The 23,315-nt window shown below is 44.3% G+C and overlaps 1 protein-coding gene across 3 annotated transcripts in view; it reads left to right on the top strand.

Moving 5' to 3' along the window:
* Positions 1-23,315, top strand: part of BMP7 (bone morphogenetic protein 7) — a 136,059-nt gene that overhangs the window by 94,656 nt on the left and 18,088 nt on the right. For all 3 annotated transcript variants that reach the window (XR_014174851.1, XR_014174852.1, XM_081946542.1), the window contains exon 2: positions 8,334-8,526. Coding sequence is in view for 1 of the 3 variants with exons in the window: in XM_081946542.1 (XP_081802668.1) it covers positions 8,334-8,526 (193 nt within the window). In the remaining 2 variants the exon portion in view is untranslated. The remainder of the gene's footprint in view (positions 1-8,333; positions 8,527-23,315) is intronic.

Below are 23,315 nucleotides of genomic sequence, written 5' to 3'. Positions count from 1 at the left end.
GAAAAAGGTGCGTCTTATACTCCAAAAAATACGGTATGTATGTATGTATATTCTTTTTGCTTGTACGTTTTGATGTTTTTTTTCCTGATGCTCTTCAAATAGTACAATTGGAACATATTGTGGTTAGGAAACTACACAGACAACTACGTGAGAGGGTGGGATAATGCCCTGACAAGGTTCACTTGGTATCTATGACGTGTAGCTACAGTCCAGTCATGGTCACTGTGCCGGGATGCTGGCAGGGGAAGAAAGCTGTATGATCTCAGTGACAAAACATTGTGGTGAGTTTGGAAAAATGTGATCAAATACAATTCAGACAAAGAACATCTGGATTACCCCTCTCCACACACACACATACACACACATACACACACACACACACACACACACAAAACAAATGACTAACAAGCAGCTATGATGCATAAAATGGGTTGCTTCGAAAAGCTCAGGATGAGATTTCTCTCAATTTCTGCTTCTTGTGTAAAAGAGAGCACATGTCGACCATCTTATTTTGATGCAATGTGGAGGTGTTTGTGAGCTGAAAGCTGTTTTTTGCTGCGTTTTTTTTTTAAATAGTGGGAATAGGAACACTTGGTCAAAGTTTCCAGAAAAGATGATTTAGTGGACAAAGTGAAAGCTGGGGAGAAAGTGATCCTGTAGGAATTCTTAGTGTGATGGGAAACTTATGCTGAGTGTAACCAAATTCATGTTTCGAGAAACCACTTTTTAATAAACTCAAAAGAACAGGAATAATGCCATGGCAGGAGAAACTAATAGGGAAAGAAGGCCAAGGTGGGTAGGAGTTCCTTAAAAAGTTACAAGAAGTTTAGTATAAGAATGGGACAGTAGAGGAAGGTAGTATGTGTATACAAAAGATATTAATGGAAGACAGGAGAAATGGAAGGAAGAACAAAATGTCACGCAGGAGGATATACAAGTAGTCCAGATTTGTTGACATGATACCAAAAAGATTAACGCTTAAATAGATTGGGGTTGGTGACCAATGGTAAGACTAATCAAAAAGACCTTTTCTAAATAAATAAGTAAGTACTGTGTTTCCCCGATAATAAGACTGGGTCTTATATTATTTTTGCTCCCAAAAATGCATTAGGGCAGTGATGACGAACCTATGGCACGCGCTGGCCAGCTGAGTTCACCCCTTTTTAAAGCCATTTTTCGCCCTCCTCAGGCTCCAGAGGCTTTATAGGAGCCTGGGGAGGGTGAAAAGAGCCTCCCCCCCCCCCGGAGGCCCTCCGGAGGCTTCATGAGCTTCCCTGAAGCCTCTGGAGCGCAAAAAACCAGCCCTACAGGCAAATCGGAAGTTCGGGAATGGACTTCCGGTTTGCTCAGAGGTTTGTTTTGACTGCTCCGGAGGCTTCCTGAAGGTCACTGAAGCCTTCGGAGCGCTCAAAACAACCCTGCAACAAACCGGAAGTGACTTCCGGTTTGCTCGGAGGGCCGTTTTGACTGCTCTAGAGGCTTCAGGGAAGCCTCCTGAATGTCCCTGAAGCCTCCAGAGGGCTTCCAGGGGGGCGGGGGAGGCTGTTTTCGCCCTCCCCAGGTTCCTATAAAGCCTCTGGAACCTGGGGAGGGCGAAAAAAGCATGCAAAAAATGGGGTTGCGCCTGTAGTGTGTGCATGCGCACTGGGGGGGTCGCGCATTGCATTATGGGTGTGGCACACCCACACACGACCCCCCTGCGCTCCCCCCACTTATGGCACGCAAGCCAAAAAAAGGCTTGCCATTGCTGCATTAGGGCTTACTTTCTCGTTAGGTCTTATTTTGGGGAAATATGATACTAATTGCGTCTTGTCTGGCTGATGATCTTAACTGGGGCTTATTTTGGGGGTAGGGTTTATATGACGAACATCCTGAAAAATCATGCTAGGGTTTATTTTCCGATTGGGTCTTATTTTCGGGGAAACAGGGTAAGTAAAGGAAAGAAAGAAAATAGAAAAGGAAAGAAAGAAAGAAAGAAAGAAAGAAAGAGAAGGAAGGAAGGAAGGAAGGAAGGAAGGAAGGAAGGAAGGAAGGAAAGAAAGAAAGAAAGCATGCCAGTTGCCAAATGGAAAGGAGTTGGAACATTAAGAAAAGACAAAACTACTTTAATCCTATTAAAACTCAATCTCAGTGTACATATCTTCTCCCTGGCAATTAGGAAAAAGCAAGATTCAAGCTTAAAGTTGATATTCTTCCTTCTAGAATACTTAGGGACCTGGATTCAGAACTCCGGGATTTTATTCTAAGATAAAAGGACTTTCTAAGTTTGTTTTTCATCAAACTTTAAATCTGCCCATCTCCCTCTCAGAAAGACTCTTGGCAGTGTTCAAATAAAACAGAATCGGTAGTCAGATGACTTGTGACCACAATTAAACCCAAAATTTCTGTTCTTAAAGGAGACATTGGTTAAGTGAGTTCTGCCCCATTTTACAACCTTTCTTGCCTCAGTTGTTAAGTGAATCACTGCAGTTAAGTTAGTTCCCCAATTGATAAGTGAATCTGGCTTTCCCATTGACTTCGTTTGTCTGAAGGTCGCAAAAAGTGATCACATGACTTCAGGACACAGCAACAGTCATAAGTATGAACCGGTTGCCAAACATCTGAATTTTGGTCATGGGATCGTGGGGATGCTGCAAAAGTCATAACTCCGAAAAATGGCCATAAGTCGCTTTTTTCAGTGCCGTTGTAACTTTGAATGGTCACTTAAGCAAACTGTTGTAAGTTGAGGACTACCTATATATAACATTTAAAAAGAAGCAAGGATGGTTGCAATTTAATATTAAAAATTAATTAAAAGGCAGGGAGAAGGCCTTCAGGGTGCTAAAGGTGAGAATCCCTTTCTGCAGTTAAGATAGAAATATTTTTAAAAATCAGATTGTGCAGGATTGTATTTTGTTGTTAACCGTTTGGAGTAGGAATATTTCCACAGCAGTCAAGTTTAGCAGATAATAAATCTAATTGATAATAATTGTATTCAAATCTGGAATATCCAGAAGGCATAGAGATGATTATTGCAGAAAGCCTAATCCAGGGGTGTCCAAACTTGGCAACTTTAAGACTTGTGGACTTCAACTCCCAGAATTCCCCAGCCAGCTGCTGGCTGGGGAATTCTGGGAGTTGAAGTCCACAAGTCTTAAAGTTGCCAAGTTTGGACACCCCTGGCCTAATCAGTTAATGCGGTGCAGAGCAATTTATATATACTTTATTTAAAGAAGGTTTCTGGCAAATAACAGGGTTTGGGATTGTTTTCTATTTTACAAACAATACCATGTAAATGTATTGAGGTCCAAACCTACCATCTCCTGCAATTTTTGTTCTAACTAGAGCCATGATGGTGAACCTATGGCACATGTGCCACAGGTGGCACACAGAGCCCTCTCTGTGGGCACTTGCGCCATCGCCAGCTGCTTTTCTGGTTTCCAGCGCACACATGCACGTTGGCCAGCTGGTGTTTGCAGGCACTGGAGCACCGGAAAATGGGCTGAAAACTGCACCCAAAACAGCCCCCCAAATGCCCCCAAAACAGACCATTTTCTGAGCTGTTTTCAGGCCATTTATGGCCCAAAAGACAGCCTGAAAATGCCCTGAAAAATGGCCTGGAAACAGCCCGAAAAACTTCCTGAAAACGGCCCCCCAAATACCCAAAAAACAGGCATGCACACGCCGGCTAGCTGGTCTTTGGGTTTCCGGTGCATGCACGTGCTTGCATCGACGTTCCACTTTGGGCACTCGATTCCCAAAAGGTTCACCATCGCTGAACTAGAGTGACATGCTTCTTGTCCAAAGTGTTGGAGGGGCAACACATTGGGCAAGACTGACATATAATAATGAAGGGGGAAAAAACCCATTAAAGATTGACAACTGCAGTGTGTTGTCATGAACCACATCTTATGGCCTATTTTCCTTCGGATAAATAGATTTGAGTTTTGAACTTTTAATGAGCAACTTCATTGCTCATAAATGCATTTCTTTAAGACAGGGGTGCCCAAACTTGGGAACTTTAAGACTTGTGGACTTCAACTCCCAGAATTCCCCAGCCAGCCATGCTGGCTGGGGAATTCTGGGAGTTGAAGTCCACAAGTCTTAAAGTTCCCAAGTTTGGGCACCCCTGCTTTAAGATAACTATCCTTGTGTAAGGTAGGAAGTAGAAAACCACACAGAGAGCTTCAGATGAAACAAAAAGGTTAAAATCAAGATGACCTTCAGGTTTACCACTATTCATTTCTGATTCAAGCAGTATAAGATCATGGGAAGCAATGGACAATGTTATATGAGTCACACCGTTCATACAGCTAGCTGTAGCAATGGCACTTAGACTTATATACCACTTTATAGTGCTTTACGGCCCTCTCTAAGCGGTTAACTGAGTCAGCATATTGCCCCCCAACAATTTGGGTCCTCATTTTATCCATCTCGGAAGGATGGAAGACTGAGTCAACCTTGAGCTTGGTGGGGTTTGAACTGCCAAATCGCAGTCAGGTGGCAGTCAGCAGAAGTAGCCTGCAGTACTTCATTCTAACCACTGCGCCACCAAGGCTCTTACTAAATGAAAATAGCATTAAATATGTCTGTTTCTATAGTTTCCTTACATTGGTGCACTGTCTAGTGAACCATACTTGATTACCTGAGAGCCGTGATGGCACAGTGGTTAGAATGCAGTACCGCAGGCTAATTCGGCTGACTGCCGGCTGCCAGCAACTTGGCAGTTCGAGTCTCTCCGGCTCAAGGTTGACTCAGTCATTTTACCAAGGTTGGTAAAATGAGGAGCCAGATTGTTGGGGGCAATAGGCTGATTCTGTAAACTGCTTAGAGAGGGCTGTAAAGTACTTTCGAGCGGTCAAAATCTGAGTGTGTCTTAAACACTGAATACAGCCCTTTTGGCCTCCCGAAACTCCACCCTGCTCCGTTTTTCGCAAAAGCATTTGGGAGGCCTGCAAAATGATCCTGGGGACTGGGGAGGGCAAAAGCGAGCGAAAAACGGGACTGTTTTTGCCCTCCCAAGCCCCCAGGAGCACTCTGCAGGCCTTCCAACTCTGCACGCCCCATTTTTGCAACAAAAAAGGGGCCTGTTTTCATGAGAAATGGGCCATTTTTGCTCAGTTTTTTGCCCTCCCCAGCCCCTAGAAGCACTCTACAGGTTTCCCACACCTTCTGCACACCCTGTTTTTGCGAAAAAGGGCCCGTTTTTCATCTCCCAACCCTCCCCCCCTTTTTCACAAAAAAATGGGGCATGCAGAAAGTTTGGGAGGCCTGCAGAGTGTTCCTGGGGGCCGGGGAGGGCAAAACCCTTTTTTAAAATTTACATCTTCAAAATCTTGGTACATCTTATACTCTGGTACACCTTATAGTCCGAAAAATACGGTAAGTGAATCATTGCAGGTGTTAAGTTAGTAACACGGTTGTTAAGTGAATCTGGCTTCCCCATTGACTTTGCTTGTCAAAAGGTTGCAAAAGCTGATCATGTGACCCTGGGACACTGCAACCGTCCTAAATATGAGTCGCCAAGTATTCAAATTTTGATCACGACCATGGGGATGCTATAAGAGTGAAAAATGGTCATAAGTCACTTTTTTAGTGCATTGTAACTTTGAACAATCACGAAACGAACTGTTGCAAGTCGAGGACTACTTGTATAACCATATTAGATAGGTTTAAAAGCCTATGTAGTCAAGCATCTTGGTTTTTAACAGTGGCCTGCCAGTTATTGATGGGAATGTTTGTAGATTCTTTTCTCACTATATAACCACAACTGTATTTTTAGTGTGTTGCAGTTGTTTGCATTCCACTAATAATTATCATCATCTTAGAGGAAGAACTGGAAAAAATACAAAATGCAAAGACTAGCAAATAGAAGTCGAATAATTGTGGCAAAAGAAAGCAAAGATAGTACCAGTAGTAATCAGTCCCTTGGGTGCACATCAGTGATCAGTACGCCCCAGTACGGGTGTACTGGGCTTCCTGGGAACACCAAGTACTGTTCCGGTACGGTGCTCCGGAGGGCCCGCCCGCCCATCTTCCTTACGCGTATTTGAGCCGATCGGGGCTTTCGCGCACAGAGCATAAGCAAGTGGAGCGTTGCGGGTGGTAAGTACGCATGCATATGGTAGATGCCTGGCCCCATTGCAGCGTACCAGTTGCAACGGGATCTGGAACCCACCACTGGTGCAAATCCAAAAGTATCTGAAGCACGCTTGAATACCATCGGCATTGACAAAATCATCATCAGTCATTGCAAAAGGCAGCTTTACCTTGGAACAGCTTACATCCTGTGATGATACATTTGACACTATCAAACAAAAACATCTGCCTATCCCAAGTCCTTGGGAAGAACCTGATAGGTGGATAAACATTCCAAATTTTCCAACCATAATAATAAATATTGATGTGGCATTCACAAGGAAATAAACTCAATTCTCACTCCCAACAACCATATGGAGAGCCATACTGTCTCCATTGTCTCAGCAGGTGGCAGCACCTGGTTGATCTTGTCTGAGCTCAGAATATTAGCAAGATCGGTGCCTGATCAGGCCTGAATAGAAATCATCCTGAGAATGCAAAGATTACCCTGGGTAATCCCAGAAGAAGCAATGGGAAACTATTTCCTTACTGTTGCTAAGAAAACTTTATTGAGAGAGCCATGAAGTCATCAGAAGTTGAGTTCAGATTGAGGGAAATTATAATTTGGGGTAATGCATAGCTCTCGTGATTAGTAGCTAGTATGAAAGTTAGTTCTCACCCAGTCAGAAAAATAAACTATGATAACTGATCTGTTGATTGCACAAATAAAGGGCAGTTAGAAAGAACATGGCTTGTTGCCAAGTAGTTGCCTAGCACACAGAGGAGGAGAACATGCAAGAGAGTTTGAATACTGTTCCTATAGAGAGAGAGGCTGTTTTTGAATCCTAGCAATTGTTGAAATTCTTTGATTATTGTTTCTATTACTTTTTCCAATACATATGATTCATCTGTCACCAGACAACTGTTGAGAGACAAATTTATGGAGAATAACATAAGAGTGTTTATAGAGTGATACCATATTTTAAAGCCATCTGTGTTAATGGCCATGGTCTATATATCTTCTAGAAGCAAATTCCATAGTTTAAGCATGAGTTGCCTGAAGAAATATTTCTTGGCAAAAAGAATGAAGTGGTGTGTTCCATCCCCTCCTTTTTTCCAGTATGTTTTGTTTTTCAATTTCTACTCTAGTCTTGAGATTTCTTATATTCCTTTTCTCCAAGTGGGGCTGACCCTACGTAGTTTTGTTGAGATCAGCCACAGCTAGTTAGCTACCATCATCAGTTGTGATTCTGCCCCATTTTAGTGCTCTCACAATGTTGACAAAAATAATAATAATCCAGAATTCCTTTGCATTCCGCCTGGTGGTCAAAAGAAAAAATCTTTACTAGAAAGGCTGGTATACCCTATATGTCAGGGATGTCAAACTCAATTTCATTGAGAGCCGCATCATGGTTGTGTTTGACCTTGGGGGGCCGGGAGGGCTGTGGCCAGGGTGGGTGTGGCCAGCTTGACATCACTTTTGTCTGTGCGCCTACAGTGGCCTGGGATCTCTGCCAGCAAAAACAGTTCAGGAGAGCCCTTGGCGGCCCTCCAACTTTTGCTGGCAGAGGAACCGCGGGTCGGTCCTTCACTGTTTCCAGGGCGGCCCCACAGGCCAGATCTGGGCCCGGGCCTTGAGTTTGACACCCTTGCTATATGCCCTCTCAGAAATTGCAATGAGAGTGGATACTAACAACTTTCTAAACAAACCCATTTCTGTCTGCCCACTATATGGGAATAGCAATATTCTAAAGTCTACAGGAGATCCAGAGAGGATCAGTAATGTATATCTTGTTTATCATCCTCTATATTGTACTTTGTATTATATATTGGATATTTTTTAGTTTAATTAGAGTTTGTGAATCTGAAATACAGACTGGATTGGCTTGGTTTCTCAATCAGGGAGCAAGAGTTGACAGATCCTTCTCAACATCTGGCATGTCCATCTAATTTGAATAACCACTCCGCAAAGTTTCTGCAAAAGTTTAAAATGTGTTGTGAGTAGTAATATCCTCCGATCCCATGAATACGTTCTCTTTTCTACCAGACATTTTCTTTGTTAATCCATAGATCAGTGTTTCCCAACCTTGGCAACTTGAAGATGTCTGGACTTCAACTCCCAGAATTCCCCAGCCAGCATTCGCTGGCTGGGGAATTCTGGGAGTTGAAGTCCAGACATCTTCAAGTTGCCAAGGTTGGGAAACACTGCCATAGATGATAATTTTACGGGTCATTGAAAAATTATTGGAGCCAATCATTTGCTTTTCTTTCTGCAGTGGAACATGACAAGGAGTTCTACCATCAGCGCAGTCACCGTCGTGAGTTCCGATTTGACCTCTCTAGGATCCCCGAGGGTGAAGCAGTAACTGCAGCCGAGTTTCGAATTTACAAGGACTACATTAGAGAACGTTTTGATAATGAAACATTCCAAATCAGTGTCTACCAGGTCCTCCAAGAACATCCAGGAAGGTGAGTGACTAAAAGACCTCATTTGAGTTGTTGCTGGAAACCCGAGAGACTGTAGAATGAAATATAATTCAGTAATGCATGTAACAATGTATGTGTGTGTGTATGAGTGTATGTGTGTGAGAAAGAGGGAGGGGTGAGGAATCTGTGATGCTTCTTATTTAGTATCTCCTCATCTAAAGACTCGGGGCTGAATGTGTGAAGTGATCTTCTGAAACATCCTTTGTTGAGATGATATGGAAACTCTGTTTTTAGCACTTGACTTCCAGAGGCTGTTTCTGTTCAACTTAATTATCCCCCTTAAAATGCAACTATACTTGGGTATTTAACATGTTTAGCTTTGAAGTGATAATCAAGAATGGAAGTGTAAGCCTTTGAAGAGCAGTTGGTTTAATTAATGTAGAACTTGCTTATGAAACAGGTAGTAAGATTAGGCCCATTCCATGCGGAGTAGAAGACTGCTTGGTGAGACTGTTGCTTCAACTGGCTGGCCATACAGGACTCATTTTGCTAAACTTTCAGCATGGTCTTATTTCCAGCCTTGCAGAATGGTCAGAGTTGCAGGATCTCCTCCTCTGTGGATCATGTTGAAAGCCTTTGCCCTTCTTGAGGATGGCTTAATACAGCGGACTTTAGCAGTGGAAGTCCAAAGACAGATTTAAATAATAGGATTGCAAATTCCAACTGAAAGTTAGAAAACAGTAACAGAGCAATGGACCATTTTATTTTTTCATACTGGTTCGCTTGTGCATGCACAGAAGCATCTGGGCGGGTGCCGGAGCCTCTCACCGCCGCCACTACCGGTTCACCCAATGTGGGCCGAACCAGGAAAAACCCACCTCTGCAATGGACACTGGACAGTGGAATCAATTATCCAGACAGATGAAAGATTCTCCGTCACTCTTTGAGCAGAGGATCTGTCATTCTATCCCTCACTGAGGAGTCAATCAGAATAGAGCTGGAGGGGACTTGGAGGTCTTCTAGTACTGAAGCAGAAGCTTTTACCATTTCAGACAGGTGGCTGCCTAGCCTTTTCCTTAAAGTCTTCTCTTTTTTAAAAAACCCCCAGTGATGAAGCACCCACAACTTCTGAATGCAAGCTGTTCCATTGGTTAATTGTCCTCACTGTTACGAAGCTTCTCCTTAATTCCTGGTTGCTTCTGCCCTTGATTAGTTTCCATCCATTGTTTCTTGTCTTGCCTTCTGGTGCTTTGGAAAATAAATTGACCCTCTCTTCTTTGTGGCAGCCCTACAAATGCTGGAATACTGCTATCATGCGACCCCCCCTAGTCCTTCTTTTCTCGACACTGGCTGAAAACAGCAGTCTCATCTGATTCTGTGATTCTGTTTACTTACCTGCCTGTAAGACATTCTAATAATGATGTGGTTGGTGGCATGTAAAATATGGATGGAAACTTTAGCTATTTGTTGTCTGTTCTGTAACCAGGTCAAGTTTTCAGATCAGTTACTTATATCAGAGCCAGTAAGCAATCTAAAGTTCATTTCAGGAGTTCAAACAAAGGGTCTAGCTGTAAGCAGACTCTAAAGCTAAGCCAAAGGTCAACATCAGTGTATCAGCAACTAGGATGCTCAACTGAAGATCTGAAGAGAAGCTTTTGTAGAGTTCCCACTGATGAGTAAGCCTTTACTCTCACGCCCATCTGTTTCTCAAGAGGGCATTCCTTTGAAGTCCTTGGTGCTCTTTGAGTTTGGTGGCTTTGCAGGCTTCAATGTGGTCGGTCACCAGGGGCCGGAGCCTTAATCTTTCAAGCTTTTGGATTCATGCTGGAGCCCATCCTCATCCAGCTGCAGCAGAAGTCTGAAAGTTGAGAAGACTAAACCTCTGGTCCCTGTGACTGACCCAGATTGGATCCTGCAACATTATCCTGGGACATGTATATTTGCCTTCATTAGTAGTTTTCTTGTAGATGTTTCATGACCAAACTAGGTAGCACCACAGAGCATCCCTTTGCCTAGCTATTACCATCTCTTTTGCTGCCCATCATCCCACTGATTTTATCCCAACAAAAGAGCTCTGTCTCAGGAAACAAAGATGAAGGATCTCCTCTGAATAAATAGGAGCTGCCTACTCCAATTAAGGGGTCATAGTGAAGGTATCTCCGGAGCATCTAATCTTCCTCCAAAGAGAAATCCTTTGCGGTAAGAGGAGACTATGCTGCTCAAACCTTCCTACGGTTTACTTCTAAACAAGTCTTCTTCTGCAAATCAATAGATAGATATCAGTAGCACTTAGACCCGTGATGCCGAACCTATGGCACGCGTGTCACAGGTGGCACGTAACGCCCTCTCTGTGAGCACGCAAGCCATCGTCCCAGTTCAGTTCTGCCATGCATGCTTCCCATCAGCCAGCTGGTCTTTGGGTCTGCCAGGCATGCGCGGGGGGCGTGGTGCCTGCAGGGGCGCACACTCATGTACAAGTGATAGAGTGCTGCAGGGGGGGTGCCAGGGTGCATGCGTATGCACTGGGGTACATGTGGGGGAGTGCACACATTGCCTTTTGGGGGTTCAGGTGTACACACGCATATTCATGCGCATGCGCGCATGCCTTGGATACTAAGTCCAGAAAGGGTTAGCCATCACTGACTTAGACCCTGCTTTACAGCCTGCTCTAAGCAGTTTTACGGTGTCCTCAACACTCTTGAATCCTCTTTTTAATGATCTTGGAAGGATGGAAGGCTGAGTCAACCTTGAGCCGGTGAGAATCAAACTGCTGGCAGTCAGCAGTATTAGCCTGCAACATTGCATTCTAACAACTATGCCACCACGGTAGGTAGGTAGGTAGGAAGGTAGGTAGGTAGATAAATAGATATTCAATGAATTAATTGGCATATCTTTGTAATTTATCTTTGTTTTAAGTCTCCCGAATAAACAATAAATTGTCTAATTTTGGGGTTAAAAACAGGAGATGAAGCAAACAAACGATTTAGATTGAAATGACTTCCATAAAATGGACGCTCTTGTTCCAAGACAGCTAATCCATTATTGCTGCTGAGCATATTATGAGATACCAGGACAGAAAAGTTCCAAATAAGTGTGGGAAAGTTGATTCCCTTTGATCTCTCTTCTTGAGGGGGTTTCCCTCCAGACTTACTGCGTACACAGGAATCTAAGTCACTTCAGGAAAACAGATGCATTCTACCACTTCTCAGCTGACTCATGGCCTGCACTGAGCCATGTCATGCCTTCATTTTAACAAGGGAATGGAAATGGAAAAAAAAGGGGGGGAGGGTAGTAATTTTCAAGAAGTGTCTGTTTGCCCCATTCCCCAAAAAGTAAACATCCATGAAGTAGGCTTGTGAATAATAGAAGATAGTTGAATCAAGCAAGTCAAGTCAAGTGAAATCCTGGAAATTCCACATCAGATCTCAACATTGAAGGCTGAGTGTAGTGCTTTGTCATCCATGTTTCCTGTTATTGCTCCTTCATTTGAAAGGTCACCAATAAAATTCAACATTAGAGCCTGGCTGACGAGCAATGAGGTCTTGGCACAAATTGGCCAAAAAGCTTTTGTCTGCTTCTAAGTTGACTTAGGGGACGCGGTGACTTAGTGGCTAAGACGCTGAGCTTGTTGATCAGAAAAGTCAGCAGTTTGGCGGTTCGAATCCCTAGAGGCGTATAACGGAGTGAGTTCCCCTTACTTGCCTCAGCTTCTGCCAACCTAGCAGTTCGAAAGCATGTAAAAATGCAAGTAGAAAAATAGGAACCACCTTTGGTGGGAGGGTAACAGCATTCCATGCGCCTTTGGCATTTAGTTATGCCGGCCAGATGACCACGGCGACGTCTTCGGACAGCGCTGGCTCTTGGGCTTTGAAATGGAGAGGAGCACCGCCCCCTAGAGTTGGGAATGACTAGCACATATGTCCGAGGGGAACTTTTACCTTACCTTAAGTTAACTTTGTCAAAGGCCCCAATTTTCAAAGGGCCGCCCAAGAAATATGGAAGAACGTCCCTGATCAATTAACTGAACACTACTGCTCTGACTGGTAGCAGAATTCATGCAGATGACTTTCTTGTTACCTTACAGGTAATGTATGAAGAGGCCAGATGAGATTGGGTAGAATTGGGGTTTTTACCTTTATCACTAATTACTTTTACTCTTAAATTGGGGGGTGTAGATTCTGTTACTATAATAAAATAGAATTCTAATATTTCTTGTGGTGTCTATTTCTTTGCGTGGCCTGCCTTGAAGGGCTAACATAGAGTTCCTTGCTCATACGTGTATTTATTTTAAGAATATACAGGGCACTTCTGTTCCTTTGCAATGCAAAATATTCTCAAAACCGTAAATCTTCAGAAAGTCTCTAGCAACCAACAACTATTTAAGTAGGGGCACCCTGATGAGATGATCAGAAATAGTTGCCACATTTTTTTGAAAAGTGACTGGCTGATGTTCCATAACCAACTCTTTCTAAGGTGCAGCTGTACCTGGGTGACACATGCTGTTTACAGACCTTGGGGCTCCCGAGGCTGCGTATGTGATCTGATTTGTCTAAAATATGATTTTAATTTTAAAAGAGAGCGAAATGATAGCACACCGTAAAGCAGATTGCCAGCCCTGAAGCACAATTCATTTCCAGGAATGTTTCTGGGCCCCACATATATAATAAAATGGTTATGAAGTAATGAGCAACCATGGCGCAGCCATTTATCTATTTCATAATTTCAGACTTGTCCACAAGCCCCACAAGGTTATGATCTTAAGATCTTGTCTTAAGATATGCTTTTTATTAAATCAAGGTTGCTGTACAAGAGTTAGTGCTTGTCCTCCAGACTACCCAAATATGCATTCTGCAGTGTACGTAACATCTCTACAGTAGAGTAGGATGGAGAAGTACCATATTTTTCAGAGTATAAGACGCACCTTCTTCCCCCCCAAAAGAGGGTGAAATTCTGGATGCATCTTATACACTGAATACAGCAAATTTGGTCTCCCGAAACCCTGCCCCCTTCGCAAAAATGGACATGCAGAGGGTTTGGGAGGCCTGCAAAGTGCTCCTGGGGGTTGGGGAGGGCAAAAGCGAGCCCTTTTTGCTTGTCGCCCCCCCCCCCCCCCAGCTTCCAGGAGCATTCTACAAGAATCCCAAAGCCTATGCATGCCCTGGTTTTTTTGCAAAAAACGAGCCTGTTTTCGCCAAAAATGGACCGTTTTTTGCTTATTTTTTGCCCATCCCCCAACTTTTCAGGTCTCTCAAACTCTCTGCATGCCCCGTTTTTTAAAAAAAAAATGCGTGCAGGGGGTTTGGGAGGCCTGCAGAGTGCAAACACTTTTTTAAAAAAGTTTACCTCTTCAAAATCTTGGTGCATCTTATATTCCAAAAAAATACGATAACTGTCAGATGCAGAAAAAGTTCTCTGAAGATAAAAAAGTGGGCAATTCATTGAGGATAGATAGGATTACGACCGTATTAGGGAAAGTACTTTTTAAATTGTTAAGTATTTTTCACCTTGATCAGATTTAATCTACAGAAAGATCTTTCAGTTGTGGACTTAGAACATTTTCCCGCATTTCCTTAAAATTATCCTCTGATGGCTGGCTGTGATATGAGGACCAATGTCACAAAACATAACAAAAGCTTCTCAGAGATCAGCTTGGCATCTCTTCCCTAAATATCCAGAGTTGTGAGCAGAGGTGGGCTGCACTTACCTTAACAATCGGTTCACTGGTTGTGAGCATGCGCACGTTCATTTCGCTCACTCACGCCACTTCAGGGCGGAAACACAGCTTCAAACATGCAGCTAATCAACTCAGGCAGCTCTGGTGAGTACAGCAGGTGCGGCGCAGAACTTAGCTGGCCAGCATGGGTGGTGGGAACGAGCCAGAAAGTTAATTATAAATGGAAAGGATAGTCCAGCCAGTGATCACAACTATTGGTTAATCCGAACCGGTCTGAATAGGCAGCAGCCCACCACTGGTTGTGAGGGAGAGAAGCGGTTCTAAAGATGGATAGACACACAGATAGAAAGACAGACAGATCTGAGTCCTAAGGTGCCTGGATATGAAAGCAGATACTTAAATTATCATCTCCTGTTCTTGATCTGAACTGCATCCATGACATGGACCAGCAGCACAGAAAACATCTCCCTCCCTCCCTCCCTCCCTCTCTCTCTCTCTCTCTCTCTCTCTTGTGACTGTCCAGAATTTGCCCAGATGTAGTAGCCCTAGAGATGCCCCCTCGTTCAGCTGGAACCTGAATTAAGTAGAGCAGGAGATCTATTTCTCAGTTCTAAAATAAGTCTCAGTTTTAAAATAAGTCTCTCTTATTCAGGCCCAACTAGTTCACGGTGCTAGTAACCTCTACACAAAGTACCGTACTCATAGCAATGCAGGGAGTCAGAAGGAGGACTAAAGGTAGACTATCCAACTAAACAAAACGGCACTGAAAGTGAATTTTTTTAAAAAAACATCCTGATACTTCTGTCTATTCTTTCCTTTTCAAATTTACCTTTCTCTTGGGGTTTTGAAGCAAAGGGATTGATCTCATTTAGAAAACCTTTTAGCTGCTTTTAGAAATTACAGCCCACTAGACAGAGGGTAAAAAAAAAAATCAGATGGTCATATTCAGTCCAAATTCTCCTAAGCCCTGCCTCCTGTCATTATCCGGACGGGATGGGCCCCTTTCAGTGGTCCAGTAGAGACGCCCGTGGCGAGTCTTGAGGGACCGCTTTGGGAGGAGTTCGACTCGGTTGCCATCGAGGATTTGGACAGGTTGCGTGGACGTCTGCGACCCACCACATGTTTATTGGACCCGTGTCCCTCCTGGCTTGTACTGGCATCCTGGGAGGTTACGCGCGACTGGCTCCTGGGCCTGGTGAACGCCTCGTTGGGTGAGGGGTCCCTACCGGCCGCCTTGAAAGAGGCGGTGGTGAGACCCCTGCTCAAGAAGCCTTCCCTGGACCCAACGGACCTAGTCAATTATCGTCCGGTCTCCAACCTTCCTTTTTTAGCGAAGGTTGTAGAGAGTGTGGTGGCACAGCAGTTCCCTCGTCACCTGGAGGAAAATGATTATCTAGACCCGCGCCAGTCCGGCTTCCGACCCGGGCACAGCACTGAGACGGCCTTGGTCGCATTGGTTGATGATCTCTGGAGGGCCAGAGATAGGGGTTGTTCCTCTATCCTGGTCCTATTAGATCTCTCGGCGGCGTTCGATACCATCGACCATGGTATCCTGTTGCACCGGCTAGAGGGGCTGGGAGTCAGGGGCACCGTTTTACGGTGGTTTGGCTCCTACCTCTCTGATCGGACGCAACGTGTGTTGGCAGGGGAGCAGAGTTCGACCCGGAGGCCACTCACATGTGGAGTGCCACAGGGATCGGTGCTCTCGCCTCTCCTGTTCAACACATATATGAAACCGCTGGGCGAGATCATCCGTGGTTTTGGGGTGGGATATCATCTGTATGCTGATGATACTCAGCTATACATTTCCACCCCGAACCACCCCAATGAGGCCGTCGAAATGATGTCCCGGTGTCTGGAGGCCGTACGGGTCTGGATGGATGGCAACCGACTAAAACTCAACCCTTCCAAGACGGAGTGGCTGTGGCTTCCGGCCTCCCGGTTCAACCAGGTGCTTCCATCTCTGGCCATTGGGGGCGTCCAACTAGCCCCCATGGAACAGGTGCGCAATTTGGGCGTCCTCCTAGATGCCCGGCTGTCCATGGATGACCATGTAACAGCCGTGGCAAGGGGGGCGTTCCATCAGGTCCGCCTGATGCGCCAATTGCGCCCCTTATTGGACCGGGATGCCCTACGCACAGTCACCCATGCGCTAGTGACGTCTCGCCTGGATTACTGCAATGCTCTCTACATGGGGCTTCCCTTGAGATGCACTCGGAGACTACAGTTGGTCCAGAACGCGGCCGCGCGGGTGATTATGGGGAGGACTAGATACTCCCCTGTAACACCTCTCCTGCGCGAGCTGCACTGGCTTCCTGTGGTCTTCCGAGTGCGTTTCAAGGTTTTGATTATGATCTTTAAAGCGCTTCATGGCATAGGGCCTAGTTACATGCAGGATCGCATCCTGCCCCACACATCCCTACGACCGATTCGCTCACACAGAGAGGGACTTCTCCGGGTGCCGTCCGCCAAACAGTGCCGGGGGGCGACACCCAGGAGCAGAGCCTTCTCTGTGATGGGCCCAGCCCTGTGGAATGACCTCCCCCGTGACATCAGGATTACGTCCGATCTCCGCTCCTTCCGTGTACAGCTGAAGACCCACCTCTTTCAATTATCTGGCCTGGCTCAATCGTAATTTTTTCTCTTATTCCTCCTAACTGTTTTTTAAATTGTTTTTTAAACGTTAAATTTTTAATTACATATTGAGTTCTTACAATTGGGGTATTTTAATGCTAATTTTAACTGTCTATATGATGTAATTTGTTACCTCCTCCGTGTCCGTGTCCGTGTATGTGTATATGTGTTTGGTATGTATGTATGTCTATGTGTTTTTTATACATTTTCTATGTGTTATATGCTCCATTGTACGCCGCCCCGAGTCCTACTTGGAAAGGGAGCGGCTAATAAATTCAATTTATTATTATTATTATTATAAAGGACAGTGGGCTTTAAGTATTATAAAATATTTAGAGTAATCATCCACCCTGCAGCAATCAACAATGATTAGACTAGTTGAAAATTCTGGGAATTAATATCTTGGTATCTGGAGGCTTCACAGGATATAGAAAGCTAGTCTGATCCAGAATAGGTGGTTTTTTTTAAATATATTGCCTTGCAACACAGCCCTAATTAGCCTTTATTTGTTCTAAAGAGGCCATCAGACTATCATTGCATGCATTTATATTATAACCTGTCCAACAGGCAAATTAAGCTGAAAATAATCATTCCTCCAAGATTAAGGTCAGGTATGCTTTAGCAGTTAGAACCAGAAGTGATACCACTCTAGCAGTATCTTTCTTTTGGCTTTTTCGTCAAGTGATTTTTTTTTCCTGGCAAACTGAGCAATGAGTTGTGGTATCATCAGAATGGAATAAGGAAGACACTGCAGTGATTTCTTTTTCTTCCTTGCCTGTTAAAATCTAGGAAGCTGTTAGAAGATGAATTGGTGTTTAAAATTCCTGATGTTGTTGGGTTTGATTTGAAGCATGAAGATGTTTTCAGAATAGGTCCTTCATTCAGGTCCAAATAACCTCATTATGGTAGACATAAGGTCCCATCTTCTATATTTTCAACACTTATTGTGTATTTTTTTTAAAAAAATACTCAGTAGGACATTATTGTGCATCTCTTCCCCACATATCCAAGTAGTCTGCCAATTCCCAAAGAATCATATGGACTTTCTATTACACTTAGAAACCTGAATATTTACCGTATTTTTCAGAGTATAAGATGCACCTTTTTCCCTCAAAAAAGAGGGTGAAAATCTGAGTGGGTCTTACACACTGAATACAGCATTTTTAGCCTCCCGAAACCCCGCCCCCTTTGCAAAAATGGCCATGCATAGCCTTTGGGAGGCTTCCAGAGTGTTCCTAAGGACTGGGGAGGGCAAAAATGAGCGAAAAAGGACCGTTATTTTGCTCGTTTTTGCCCCAGCCCCTAGGAGCACTCTAGAAGTCTCCTAAAGGCTATGCATGCCCTTTTTTGACAAAAAATGGCCCCGTTTTCATGAAAAATGAGCCATTTTGGGGGGGCCTGCAGAGTGTAAAAACTTTTTTTTTTAAATTTGCCTCTTCAAAATCTTGGTGCGTCTTATACTCCGGTGCCTCTTATATTATGAAAAATACGGTAGATGGATTTTAGGTGGGCCAGCCTGAAGCTATGATGAAACTGATGAGATAAAAACTTTATCCCTTCATTATTTTGGCCCTCTGGTATGTCAGAGGGTCTGTTCTCGGTATTTGGCAGATTCCATGCTTAGCTCAATTACTTTTAATTAAAAATCACATGTAAAAATACCATGCTGTAAAGCCAAGTCCCAAGCCTCTCACCCCATTTAAAGACTATAGTCTCAAGAGTGCTTCTTGATTCTTCATTTGCTATACTGTGGAAACATTCTTATGAAATAAAATGATAAGGAGTTTGCAACCCAGTACTTGATCTTCCCAGCATAGGACAAGGTCAAAAGAAGTGGCAAGGAGCATGCAAGAAAACTAAAGCAGGTGCTTGGGAATATTCTCATTTGTTTGCCTTCTGGTCAATCCCATTTACAACGCCTGGTAATTTCTGAAAATGCCCGTAAAGTGCTTTCAGAATCTACCAAAAAAATATATGAATACCTCTGTTCGGCCAGATGGTTGAGTATTGGTGTGCCACCCATAAAACCTTGATGATAATTGCCTCATTAGTTTTTATTTAAAAGGCTGAAATGAGAAAGCTTACTAGCCGGTTTAGGAAAACTCAATTGAATTTAGTAACACTTCACCCAGACTTAATTTCAAACGGGTAAACTGTTGATCACAGCTGAGTTTGCTTAATATATTCCTGTTTGAAAACTTGCAAGAGAAAGTGCTTACCGTCATGTCGCATACTCTCCTACATCTGGTTCTTGAGGCAGTCCCAGATGTGAGACTTTAGGTTTGTTGTAGAAGATCCAGAAGTTCAAGCAAGGAACTCGCATACGAAACTGCCCAGATTAGAAAGAAGTAACCTAGATATTGCTTCTGTCTCAGACCTCATGATTTTCTTGGATGAACTTTGTGCTTACTCTTGAGGTTGCTCTGGTCCTTTGTTGAATGTTAAATTCCCCACCTCTGCTTTTTTTTTTTTTTATGAGTATGCTTTGTGGCTTGGTGCTTCTTTTATCTATAAAACCCTTTACTATCATTCTGCTGATAGTAGCAGTAGTAGTTCAAGAATTTATAAAGCGCCCTAAGATTTTCATAACCACACAGATAGGCTTATCTTTGCTTCAGTTGGAACCCACACAAAGTAATTTAGTTACGCAAATACCTATGCAAACGTGTTCACAGGAAGTTTGGCAAGATGGTGCGTGCAAGTCAGCAAAACAGGCTTGTAAACGAAGCTGGCGTGTTGGTGTATCCAATTATCAACCTTGCACAAACGGTTGCAACTTCCAAGTGGCCCATATTAACTACAAAAGGGATTTATATGAGGAATGTACAATTTGTCTGGGATGGGAATTAAGGATACTGTTAAGCTCCAGAATAGCACGTGGGTCACCACAGTCCAAAAATGAGCATGAACAAGGACATAGGAGTATGATATGATATGACATGCTGTGATATGATACATACATGACACCATCTATAGCCGTGATGGCGAACCTATGGCACGCGTGCCACAAGTGGCACGCGGAGCCATTTGTCAGGGCACGCGAGGCGCTGCCCTGTCAGCTGGCCAGCGCGCATGCGAGCGCTGGCCAGCTGAGTTCACCTTTTTAAAAGCTATTTTTCGCCTTCCCCAAGCTCCAGAGGCTTTATAGGAGCCTGGTGAGGGCGAAAACAGCCTCCCCTGCCCCCCCGGAGGCTTCAGGGACCGTCCCTGAAGCCTTCGGAGCGCTTAAAACCACCCTCCGAGCAAACCGGAAGTGACTTCCGGTTTGCTCGGAGGGTGGTTTTAAGCGCTCCAAAGGCTTCAGGGAAGCCTCTGGACAGTCCCTGAAGCCTCCGGAGGGCCTCCGGGGGGTCGGGGGAGGCTCTTTTCACCCGCCCCAGGCTCCTATAAAGCCCCTGGTGCCTGGGGAGGGCAAAAAAAACATGTAAAAATGGGGGGGTCGCGCGTTTTGCGTGCATGCGCACTGGGGGGGTCGCGCGTTGCATTATGGGTGCGGCACGCCTGCACTCGACCCCCCTGCGCTCCCCCCACTTGTGGCACGCAAGCCAAAAAAGGTTCGCCATCACTGATCTATAGAGTTGAGAAAGGATCGATAGGATGGTATCCTCATTCAAAACAGTTGAAGTATAACCCAGTATTTATTTTAGGATTGATGGGTTTCTCCACACTATTGGCCAAAGGCTTTAGTGGAGAAAGAGTGACAAAGGAGATCTAACATTTCTTAGTCTGTCCATCCGTTCGCCTGTCCGTCTGAAACACAGGCAAAGAGAACGAAAATTCTACTCATAATGGCTTGAGAATCTTAGTCAATATTCCCTGGATCTTAAGAAAGAAAAGTTGGATTCCATTGAGGCTGATTTCCTTCAAACTCCTTCTTCATGAAGTAGAGAATGTCTCCATAGAAGAGAAGAGACCTTTTTCTGTTTTCCCATGGATGACACTAGTTGGCTGCTGGAACATCTAATTGGGCTCCAGCTTCCTCAGTTGTGTCAAGATGGTAGGATAGGCTAAAGCAATTGTGCATGTACCTTCCATGGTGCATTCTACAAGTAGACCTTATCTTATGACCACAGTTGGGACCAGAATTTATGTTGCTAGCAAGGCTGTTGCTAAATGAATCACACCCAATTTTACAACCTTTTTGCCACAGTTGTAAGCAAATCACTACAGTAAAGTGAATTATGTGATAGTTAAACACTTCTGGCTTCTCCCATTGACTTTGCTTGCTGGAGGCCAGTAGGGAAGGTTGCAAGTGGTGATCACATGATTCCAGGATGCTGTAAATGTCATAGAGGCATACAAGTTGCCAAATGCCCCAAAATTGACCATGTGACTGTGGATATGATGCAGTAGTCATTAATGTGAGGACCGGTCATAGGTCACCTTTTCATGCAATTGTAACTTTGAATAGTCACTAAATTGTAATGTAAATTGGTTGTAGGTCAGGGATTACTTGCACAAAGCTTTAGTGAAGCCTTCATCATATATAACTGCCTTAAATAGAAACTGCATCTCAAATCTACCTGGAAGCTTCTGCTGTTGTAAAAGATGGACATCAGATTTTATGGTGAAATAATAGCTTTAGCAGCTCCTATGTGGGATTCTAGAAGTTATTTCTGATCTACTTTTAGTTTGGAATATGAAGGACTGCAGTGGACAAGACTTTCTTTTCTTTGTGACTTGGATTTTTTTAAAAAAAACGATTGTAGTTAAAGCTTACCATATTTTTCGGAGTCTAAGACGCACCGGAGTATAAGACGCACCAAGGTTTTGAAGAGGCAAATTTTAAAAAAAAGCTTTTACACTCTGCAAACCTCCCCCAAATGCCCCGTTTTTTATGAAAACGGGCCCGTTTTTTTAAAAAAGAGAGAGGCATGAATAGCATTTAGGAGGCTTGTAGAGTGCTCCTAGGGGGTGCCCCCCCCAAAAAAGCAAAAAACGGCCTGTTTCTCACGAAAATGGGCCCACGTTTTGTCAAAAAACAGCATGCATAGCCTTTAGGAGGCTTATAGAGTGCTCCTGGGGGCTGAGGGGGGAATTGAGCAAAAAAGGGTCCGTTTTTGCTCACTTCTGCCTTCCCCAGCCCCCAGGAGCTCTCTGAAAGCCTCCTACAGGCTCTGCATGGCCATTTTGGTGAAGGGGATGGGGTTTCAGGAGGAAAAAAATGCTGTATTCAGTGTATAAGACGCACCCAGATTTTCAGCTTCTTTTTTGAGGAAAAAAGGTGCATTTTATACTCTAAAAAATACGGTAATTGATTATAATTGTCCTTGTTCGAGTCTAAAAAAAGCAGAAAGGTGTGCTGCAAATACTTGGTGGAGGCACTGTCAACAAGTCTTCTGGGATTTGCAAAAAATGTTCGAGACAACAGGTTGTGGATTGCTTTGCAGGTTGGATGTCTGCCTATCATTCACTCTCCATTTTTCAAATTCTTGCAGGAAATGAAATGGTTGAATTGAACAATAATTGCCACTGTCCAAATTAGTAGATTTTTTAATTTTTGTTTAAGGGTGGTTCTTCCCCTTAATTCCTTAGGGTTGGGCTTAAGGCAGGACTACAGTTTATAATCTCCCAGTTTCTAGCCTTGTGTCTTTAACCATTATTCCAACCTGGCTTTCAGAATTTTGAATAGACAGCTTTATATTTAATTTAATAATATTTAATGCTTCTAGACCGCCCCCTCTCCCGCAAGGGACTCGGGGCGGTGTACAGTTCATACAAAATATAACAAGATACAATAAAATTAAATATGTACAGTTGACAATTGACATGGAGGAGGTTAAAAAGCAGTTAAAAGAACTGTACAAAGCAGATATAAAATAAATTCAAACCCCTAAAAACAAATACAGTAAATTAAAAAACCCCTAAAATAACCAGATATAATACATTTGCCAGGAGGGACAGTTGAATTATGCCAGGTCTGCTAATCGGAACAGGTGGGTCTTCAGTTTTTGCCGGAAGGAGCGGAGGTCAGAAGTGGTTCTAATGTCGGGGGGGAGGTCATTCCAGAGGGTTGGGCCCATCACAGAGAAGGCCCTACCCCTCGGTGTCGCCCGCTGGCATTGCCTAGTGGACGGCACCAGGAGAAGTCCCTCCCTGTGTGAGCGTATTGGCCACAGGGATGTATGTGGGAGGATGCGATCCCGCAAGTAACTAGGTCCCGTGCCATGGAGCGCTTTAAAGATGGTAATCAGCACCTTGAAACGCACCCGGAAAACCACAGGCAGCCAGTGCAGCTCGCGCAGGAGAGGTGTTACGTGGGAGTACCTCGTACTCCCCATCACAGCCCGCGCGGCTGCGTTCTGAACTAACTGCAGTCTCCGGATGCGTCCCAAGGGCAGCCCCATGTAGAGAGCGTTGCAGTAATCCAGGCGGGACGTCACCAGCGCATGAGTGACCGTGCGTAGGGCATCCCGGTCCAGTAGGGGGCGCAATTGGCGCACCAGGCGAACCTGGTGGAACGCCCCCCTTGCCACGGCTGCCACATGGTCATCCATTGACAGCCGGGCATCAAGGAGGACAC

The sequence above is a fragment of the Natrix helvetica genome (genome assembly GCF_964273705.1).
Source record: "Natrix helvetica genome assembly, chromosome: 3".
Taxonomy (NCBI): Eukaryota; Metazoa; Chordata; class Lepidosauria; order Squamata; family Natricidae; genus Natrix; species Natrix helvetica.
This window is presented reverse-complemented; position numbering and strand designations above follow the sequence as displayed.